A 9,293-nucleotide genomic window follows, 5' to 3' on the forward strand; every position below is an offset into this window, starting at 1 on the left:
GAGAGAGAGAGAGGTGCGCGCGTGTGTGTGTGTGAGTAAGAGAGTGAACCAGAGAGCAGGGTTCTTGTTAACTTTTGACAAAGCAGGTAATTTGACAATGAACAGCAGGAAACTGTTTTTCCGGCACAGACGGTAGGGCGAGCGGCGAAGGCGCGAAGCCCTGCTAGGGGGGTCCGGGGGCATGCACACCCGGAAAAAAATTTCTGATTTGACCCACAAATAGCCTATTTTGATGGGTATGGGTTCTAGAATTTGGTAGTTTAGATAGGAAAATATATGCTATTAAACAAACTTGCCGGCGACCCGCCCGTGCACAGAGTTAGTCTTGGGTTGGAAGTATTTAAAATAAACTTCGTTTTTTCAAATATGGATTAAATATTTTACCGCCTTTAGTGGGAGTTTCTCTCAAATTGATAGCCGGTAACAAATTGCGCGATAGGCGGTAAAAATAACCGGTTACCGGCTATTAACAAGAACCCTGGTATTGTCTGCAGTGCATGCGTGGCAGGGTAAAAATACACGCGCCGGGTGTCCTGGTCGAATGTGAATTCTTGACGATCGATTCCCTCGCTGGCAAACTTTTATTGTGGTAGAATTTAATCGGGGCAGAGGTAATTTAAACGGGGCGCAACGATTGAAACAGGGGGGAGTTTTCCCGCCCCGTTTGTGCAACGTAGGGAGAACCCTGGCGTTCATATTATTTTCAGTTTTTAGTGACTTTGTCCCAAGTGCCTGTGACCGTGACAGCTTACGAAAACACATCTCCTTGTAGTTTATTGTGACCGCAAACTTTTCTTAATAACACTGCAGTTATAATTTACTTCTTTCTAGTATCAAGTATATGATGAATTGATCCAAAATTGAGATGGAGGAGAGAAGTTATGGAGTAACACTTCCACCTGGTTTCAAGGAGAAGAGCTCACTGGAGACGATTGTCGCTGATCGGCCATCGCACGAGTCCAGTCGGGATCCTTACGGGCCACGTCTTCCACATAGTCTCAAACAGACGCCGCAATCACCAGTGAGGGCTAATCGGAGTTCAAAGGATGACGACGAATCGATGCATCCTGAAATGGAAAATCTATCAAAACTGTGGGAGAGCGTGACGGAAGAAGAAGAGGCATCGTTGTACGAACTGGACCACAGTGTCACACACAAGTTGGACAACACCGGTTCTGTGATGTTGCCCGAGTCAGTGAAATCGGATGTACATGGATCTGCACTGAAAACAGCGGAGTTGAAACATGGCGCTCACAAAGTGCTTCGAGCATCAACAGAAACGTGTACGTATGGACCGGCTCTACCACCACCGTTACAAGAAAAGGAGAGCGAACAAAGGGACATTGGTCCAAAACTGCCACCATATTTAGTGAGTTCGTCAGGTGAGGTGCCATCAGAGTCATCAGGTTCAGGTTTGTATGGACCGGCACTACCACCACTGCCACCAGCGAAGGAGAGCGAACATAAGGACATGGGTCCAAAACTGCCAGAACATTTAGCAAGTTTGTCAGGTGAGGTGCCATCAGAGTCATCAGGTTCAAAGCGAAGGAGAGCGAACATAAGGACATGGGTCCAAAACTGCCAGAACATTTAGCAAGTTTGTCAGGTGAGGTGCCATCAGAGTCATCAGGTTCAGGTTTGTATGGACCGGCACTACCACCACGGCCACCAGCGAACGAGAGCGAACTTAAGGACATAGGTCCAAAACTGCCACCATATTTAGCGAATTCATCAGGGGACATTGCAGACACTGATAGTGACTCTGATGAAGAATTTATGATCGGACCAATACCTGTATCGGGAGACGCGAGCAGGAACACATCTGCAGCTGAGGAATTTGAGGCTAGGGCTAAAAAAATGAAGGACAAACTAACAGGGCAGGTAATAATTCTCAAGCTCTATAATATTTGTTGGTCCTCATTTGCATAGTATTGGTTGTGAGTATTTCGCACCTCGAATCAGTTAAAGATATGCTTGTTAAAAGATATGTTAAGTGAGTTCGAGATTGAGGAAATGAAGGAATGAAGCATTGCTTGAGGCATTTAGTCCTCAGTGCATGAAACAAAAAAGGAAAATATTTCAATGCAATATGCGAAATTTAATTTCTCTTGTAATACTTGAATCATATTGGCAATTTTTAAGGTAGGTGACATATTGTGACTGGACGAGCTTCTAACCTTTTCTCGATGGTCTCAGCTCGCACCACTCACATTATAATTTCTAGACGAAAGAAATGCCGGCTGAGCGGGAGTCTTGGATGATAGAGCTTCCTCCTGAAATGGGTAAGAACTTTGGTTTGGGTCCGAGAACGTTTCGAAAAAGAGCAAGCTGTGGTGACAAGGACAAGTCCGCCTGGACTGACACTCCTGCGGACAAAGAGCGTAAGGCAAAGGTACTGTATACGCCATATTTTTCACGTACAGATATTTTCGCGAATTCAGACTTTACAGACAATTTCGCGGTCGGTGAATTCCCGAATCAGTGAAGAACGGAGTGTTGTTATTTTCGCGTGTTATTATTTTTGCGGTTAAGGACGCGTTAGCGAAATTCGCGAAAATTAAACCATTGCGAAATATACAGCGTATACAGTATGTGCCATGTACATCGCCCACTCACGACAATTTTCACTCTGCGTGATTGGTTATTAAATTGAACATTGATGGAAAACAATTTCCATGTGTGTGTTGTGCTGATGACTAACGGATGCATGCACATGTGCCAGTGCCATTCTAAATGCTCTGTCTAAATTATCTGGTGTCACATTGTGCAGGAAGCGTGGGAGAGACATGAGAAAGGTTTGCGGAAGCCAAAACGGGAGCGGCCCCCGCCACCAGCAATTTCAGCGAAAGAGAAAGAACTTGCAGATCAGATGGAGAGCTATAATGTTAGTCTAATTAAGTTATTAGTAATGAAGTTGAAAAAATATAACGTATAATTTCAACTTCATTACTCATAACATGAAGTTAATTTAATGTAAAGTTAAATATAACGTTGAGATTAGACTTAGTTTTTAACTCTCTCCAATGACTTGCAGTTTTGGCTAAGTCGTGCCTTGTGTACCTAGTGCCGGGCCTGCTCTATTATCTATATTTAACCAACATTCCTTTTTTAATTCAGAAGAAGAAACGATCAGAATCTCTGATAGACATGCACACTAACAAACTTAGCAAAAAGGTGGGTCATGGTAGCTGTCGGTAGACACCTACCATTATACAGTTTTAAATCTCTATTCAATGTTTATGATACCAGAATTTAGATACATGTGTATCAAGAGTACATAATGGGAGATATATCTTCCATTATGTACTCTTGATGTGTATATATATATATGATATATATATATATATATATATATATATATATATCCTTAGTCACCAAATCTACACAAAACACTTCACAAATTCGAAAGTTCTGAACACAACTCGCAAACAAAACTTGGATCTAACCAAGTTCGGGATTGAATTAAGTCGATCCAGCGACTCCCACATACTCCCTCCCTCTCTTCCCTCTTTCAAACATACGCATACGTTTGCAACCATCATCTTCTGTTTGCAGAAAAAGGAAGAGGGGGAGAAGCCAAATGAGAGAAAGGAGTTTGACAGAGACACCGACCTGCAGGTGAATCGGTTTGACGACGCCCGGCGCAGAGCAGCCATGAAGAAGGCTGTGGGATTGAACGATAGGTTCTCCTCCGGTGGCCACACGTCAAAGTTTCTCTAAGGCAATCTCGAGCTTACCGCGAGGCCGCAAAATTATGCTCGTTACTCGGTGTTGGCCGGGAAGCATTTTTTAGCTCGCCTTGACATCGTCAAGATGAGCTATTGCCATGGGGTGTCGTACGTCGTATGTCCGTCAACATTTGGCTACGGTCAACGATAACTCAAGAACAGTTTGACCCACATGTTTCAAATTGCATATAGTTGTTACTCCTATGGGAGAGGTTTAAACGTCCTATTTTTAGAGCACGCCAGTCGACCACTTTCGAGCCACGTCCACTTTTTGGAAAAAATGGAAATGGCCATAAGTCAGTTCAGGTTCAACGGATTTTGCTCATTTATAGTATGTGAATGAATAAGGACTGGCCCCAAAACATATCACACGGGTTTGGATATTTTGTTTAAATTATACAAATTAGGTAGATTTTGGCAATTTCACTATACATTTCAGTGTCTGCCTACGGTCAACGATAACTCAAGAACCGTTTGACCCACATGTTTAGAATTGCATACAGTTGTTACTGCTATGGGAGAGATTTGAACGTCCTATTTTGGAGCACGCCAGTCGACCTACTTTCGAGCCACGCCCACTTTTTGGCAAAAATGAAAATGGCCATCTAAATTCAATCGATGTTGTTAAATTTTGGTATGTGAATGTGTAAGACTAGCCCCAAAACAGTTGTTACTCCTATGGGCGATGACAACGTCCTATTACGTTTATTTCGTCTAACTGGTTAACAACTCTACAATCATACCTATATACGTGTAATATTGTGTTTTAGATTCTTCGTTACAGTAATTTGACTGGAATATTTGATTGTTTTTATTTGCGCGATATTCGAAAACCAAAATGGCGATCATTTAGGCGTAGCGCCTTCTCTCGTCAAGATTTCAGACTCAGATCTGAAACATTTATTTTTGCATCAAAACATATGCATATATCATTATCAAGAGTATATAATGGGAGTTCTCCCATATATACTCTTGCTTTATATATCCCCCTTCCCTCTTCTATCACACCCAAGGTGAGCTACAGTGTCATTGACACTTTCATTTTGGTATAAGCGGAAACAGACACGTAGCTCTTTGCCAAACTGCATTTTTTCAGCCTTTTTGTGCCATTCGTGGTGCATAGGACCCCTCTGTAATTGTGTCGTTTTGCTTTCTGTAACATGTCTTGTCCAGCAAAGCTGCCTTTATGTTACACGCACGAGGTTTTTACCTCATGGAGACAAGGTCGTTTTAAGTATATTTCCAACTTCCAGTCGATTTGAATGTTTCACTCCTAATTATGTAAATACCATGATTATTAAAGTAATTATTTATATTTTATGGTCACCTGCTACGAAAATAATCTTGTGGCAAAATAGTATTGCTTCGTCAGCTTTTGCAAGCTAGAAAGTTTTTGAATTGGAACGTTTTTTTAAATTTTGTAATAAAATAAAAAACAAAAACAAGGTAGTTATATGTATAGTACACCATATATTGGGCACTTAAAAAATTATGTACGTAAGAAATATACAAATGGAAACCAGCTGGCCTGATATAACACCAGTTATAACCATGATTAATGATTGTCCAACAAAAATAAACTTTTTTGTAAAAAGTCATAACTGATATATTCATATGTTTAACATTGTGGCAGCAGCACCCTCAAGTGTGGTTGTCCTAATCATCATTCTATTTACACTTGTATGCATGCACGCACATGCATTAACATGCTACGATTAAACTATAAACGATACACATATACATACATATATATATTATACTTGAATATATACGCTAACGCTGACTGCGCCTTCCTCAAGACGCTACGAATTAAATAAAAAACAAAATTGCTCTCGTAGAACAGACGAAAATGTCGTATGCACATGACAGTGCAATCATAAACAAGCGAATGTCAAGGACGCAGATACTAGAAGACGAAGAGCAGCGACGGGAAATTGCCGCTCTTTTCACCAATTATACAGGGGCTCGTGAGCAAAAGGGATACACAAGAAGTATAGCTAGGCTGCCCCCAACCACTACCTACAGAGCTGATTCTGTGGTGGAGCGAAAGGCATAGAAATAAAGAAAAAATGGAATCATTCTTCCCATGAATTGCAGGTAATGCCAACCAGCACTATGCCTGCTCGAGTAGAAAGTGACCCTCATTCATTCATTCATTCAGTCGGCCTACTGGCAACTACAGATCAGTCGATCCAAGACGACAGCAATATGGTGCTGTCAATGCATATTGCTGTCAATGTGTGTCTGCGTGCATGTGTGTTTTCAGCAGACGTACCCTAAACAAACGACCCAACCACAGCACTGCGTGCATGATATGTACACCCGGCAGGTCGTAGACGCTTCATACATCACATCTACTACCGTAAACATATCTATACAAGGTGAGTATACATACGTTCGTGCTACTACTAGTAAGGGAACGCCTGACAATATTAGCAAGCCTTAATATATACAATGTACATTTGAGATCTGGTGTAAAGCTTGTTACAATACTGCTACAAGTATTAATCTTTAGTAGAGGAACTCACAAGCAATCGTTGATGTTCTAGTTTGGCAGCAACAGCTACGAGCACGTTTAGCTTAGGAATTCTAGTGTAGAGGCAGCAGTTGCAAGCACGTTTAGCTTAGGAATTCTAGTGTAGAGGCAGCAGTTGCAAGCACGTTTAGCTTAGGAATTCTAGCGTAGAGGCAGCATTTACAAGCACGTTTAGCTTAGGAATTCTAGTGTAGAGGCAGCATTTACAAGCACGTTTAGCTTAAGAATTCTAGTGTGTCAGTAGCAGTTACAAGCATGTTATATTTAAGATCAGATCAAGGTAGGATCTTTCTATCTCTTTCTCTTTCTCTTCCTCTAGTTCTCTATCTTGTAGATATGCATTCTCTTCGAAGCCAATAATTTGTTCGAGAGGATAAAAAGGAGGAATGATGCCACACTGAACGATCCTAATTGTACCTATTCAAAACTGAACGATCGTAATTGTACTGCAGGGGACAACACACACACACACCCATTATTCTTGCTCTTCCATTTCTCGTATCCTACTAACGATCATATACCAACAATGCTTCGTTGTGCAGATGGTCAAATAATTGCACTTATACTGGGACTCTATAACCTACGTTGTAGTACGGTAACAATTAATAAGTGTATGTCTACGTACACCGTATATAATCTGCGCATACGACACATCACCCGCACTCGGCTAAAATCGGGGCAAGCATGAGAGCGCAGGTTTTATATAACTTCTATTTAACAATGGTCCACGCTAACGGCAGAGTATACGCAGGTCGCACAACAAGAAGTCGTACTCTCGCCACAACAATAACAAAACGTACATCGCGATCACAGGATCTTTCACGTTTAAAAAAAAAAAGCTGGAATGGTACGATATGGGGAGATAGTTAAGCATGCGAGCAAACGCGCGCACGCGCGTATATGTACACCGTCCCCGAGTGGACGTTCGCTTTGGTCAACCAGAGAATGGTCCTGCCGATCCACAGCTGGACGGGCGTTCGCTGCGTATTCACGCCCGGGCGAGACACGCCTCGTGTCTCGATGGGACAATTCTGCGGCATCCGACGCACGTGCGATCCCTGGCGGCATCGGCGGCGGGGGAGGGGGTGGGGGCCTGGTGGTGCCGCCATCACCGCACGTCGAGCTTGAGGTCGCTGTCGTTCGAGTGGTGGGCCTCCCTCATCATCAGGTAGTTGTCGTCGCCGATCGGCGCTTGCCTGCAGCGAAACAACGAAACCTCTCTCTAACAACCACACGTACCCCGACGCGAAGTAGCACACCGTACGTAAATCAGACGCGAGGCCTACGATAGGGTCTAAAAAGTTTGGACCACGTTACAAGTGAGTCTGCACAACATCGAGTTCATATATTTTAATACTACGATTCTGTTATTGAGTGCTCAAGCGAGCCGACAGGTGGGCTGGGTGCGCCACTTGGTGTGCTTCCATGACTTTCCCATCAACTCGACACTGCGTACACACCCCACCACCCTGCTCCCATATAAAAATTATCGCCAATACGTAATTCACCTTGTTGACACCTATATTTATTTTATTTTTTTTATTTGGCTTGGTGCATCTACAAATTGTCTTAGTGCGCTCAAAAACTTCTTAATAAACCCAAAACAACACTCGACTCCCTTCTCAACACAAAGCGGATAAAATCGGACCCCTGGCAAGTTTCAATATTTACCGTACAGGTGTCGTCGTCTTTGATGACTTACTTGGAACCGTATTTGGTGCACTGGAACAACGCCTTCTGATGCTGCTTGTGCTCCTGCTCCAATCTGATGACGTGCGATATGATGTCGTTGAGAGTCTCGAAGCACGACTTTGGATCTTCGACATTGATGTCTGGACGCACTCTCCTGTCACCCATGTAAACTGCCTGCGACTCGCATGCCTCTGTGGGGAGGGAGACGGGGAAATTAAGCCGTGAAAATCAGACGATCGACACGCGGTTCATTCACACACACGCTCGCGGGGCTTCGCGCTTCACTCACCGAGCATGCGCTCCAGCTTCTCCATGTTCTCGACGAAGAGCGAGTGTATGCGCTCGATCTCGCGGTCGACGTCGATGCTGACCTTGATGTTGGCGGCGAGACCACCCGTGACCGGAGTGCAGCCGGGCGAATCCTCACACTTCTCCTTGCAGCTGTCGCGAGGGCAAAACGCAGCGCGGGGTTAGAGCGATGGAGGGACCCTCTCTGACAGTTCCGTCGCCCATCGTCACGCGTACACACACGTGAGTGCACGCGCCAGATTGGTATGGTATATGGCATTCCAGCTTCGGACACGCAAACCTCTCTCCCGACTCTAATCACTCACTCTTTCTCTCTCTCTCTCTCTCTCTCTCTCTCTCTCTGGCTCTCTCTGTCTCTGTCTGTCTCTCTCTCCCTCTCACTTGTTCTCTCTCTCTCTCTCTCTCTCTCCTCTCCCTTCGTTCTCCCCCCTCTCTCTTATCACTCTATCTCTCTTCTTTTCTCCCCCCTCTCTCATCACTCTCTATCTCTCTTCTTTTCGCCCCCCTCTCTTCTTTTCTCCCCCCTCTCTTCACTCTCTTCACTCTCTCTCTCTCTCTCTTACCAGAGCCAGTGGACGTTGAGGTAGGCAGCTGGGTGGTACATGCGCAGGCGGTTCTTATTCGTCTGCGAAACCTTGGCAAGCATCTTGATCCACTCGTTCGCCTCGACGCAGTTCCCCGCCTGGATATACAGCGGCCGCTGGTCCTGCACGATCTGGAACATCTGTAAGACAGAAGAAGGCATTTAGATGTGAGGCTTGAGATCTGTGGTGACACATACACAGGGAGAGAGAAAGCACGCGAAAGAGAAGGAGAGAGAGAGAGAGAGAGAGAGAAAAAGAGAGAGGGAGAGAGAGACAGAGAGAGACAGAGAGAGAGAGAGAGAGAGAGAGAGAAAGAGTGAGTGATTAGAGTCGGGAGAGAGGTTTGCGTGTCCGAAGCTGGAATGCCATATACCATACCAATCTGGCGCGTGCACTCACGTGTGTGTACGCGTGACGATGGGCGACGGAACTGTCAGAGAGGGT

General features: G+C 44.3%; 2 protein-coding genes across 6 annotated transcripts in view; one reads left to right on the plus strand and one right to left on the minus strand.

Moving 5' to 3' along the window:
- Positions 1-3,852, plus strand: part of LOC106817358 (GPALPP motifs-containing protein 1-like) — a 7,627-nt gene extending 3,775 nt beyond the window's left edge. The window contains exons 1-6 of one of the 5 annotated variants that reach the window (XM_014822013.1): positions 836-1,535; positions 1,631-1,881; positions 2,225-2,392; positions 2,771-2,884; positions 3,118-3,174; positions 3,556-3,852. In XM_014822013.1, coding sequence (XP_014677499.1) covers positions 866-1,535; positions 1,631-1,881; positions 2,225-2,392; positions 2,771-2,884; positions 3,118-3,174; positions 3,556-3,720 — 1,425 coding nt within the window. In that variant the 5' untranslated portion in view covers positions 836-865 and the 3' untranslated portion in view covers positions 3,721-3,852. Of the gene's footprint in view, positions 1-835; positions 1,536-1,558; positions 1,882-2,224; positions 2,393-2,770; positions 2,885-3,117; positions 3,175-3,555 lie in introns of those variants that run through there. The other 4 variants (XM_014822015.1, XM_014822016.1, XM_014822014.1 and 1 more) reach the window with 4 other exon arrangements.
- Positions 3,853-5,143: 1,291 nt separating this feature from the next.
- LOC106817354 (ras GTPase-activating protein 3-like) overlaps positions 5,144-9,293 on the minus strand; it is a 30,225-nt gene continuing 26,075 nt past the window's right edge. Inside the window, exons 16-19 of the mRNA XM_014822012.1 lie at positions 8,829-8,989; positions 8,246-8,397; positions 7,967-8,147; positions 5,144-7,460 (exon numbers count right to left, since the gene is read on the minus strand). Of these exons, the coding sequence (XP_014677498.1) occupies positions 7,373-7,460; positions 7,967-8,147; positions 8,246-8,397; positions 8,829-8,989 (582 nt within the window). The 3' untranslated portion in view covers positions 5,144-7,372. The remainder of the gene's footprint in view (positions 7,461-7,966; positions 8,148-8,245; positions 8,398-8,828; positions 8,990-9,293) is intronic.

Source organism: Priapulus caudatus, unplaced genomic scaffold, assembly GCF_000485595.1.
Source record: "Priapulus caudatus unplaced genomic scaffold, Priapulus_caudatus-5.0.1 Scaffold1696, whole genome shotgun sequence".
NCBI classification, from domain to species: domain Eukaryota; kingdom Metazoa; phylum Priapulida; class Priapulimorpha; order Priapulimorphida; family Priapulidae; genus Priapulus; species Priapulus caudatus.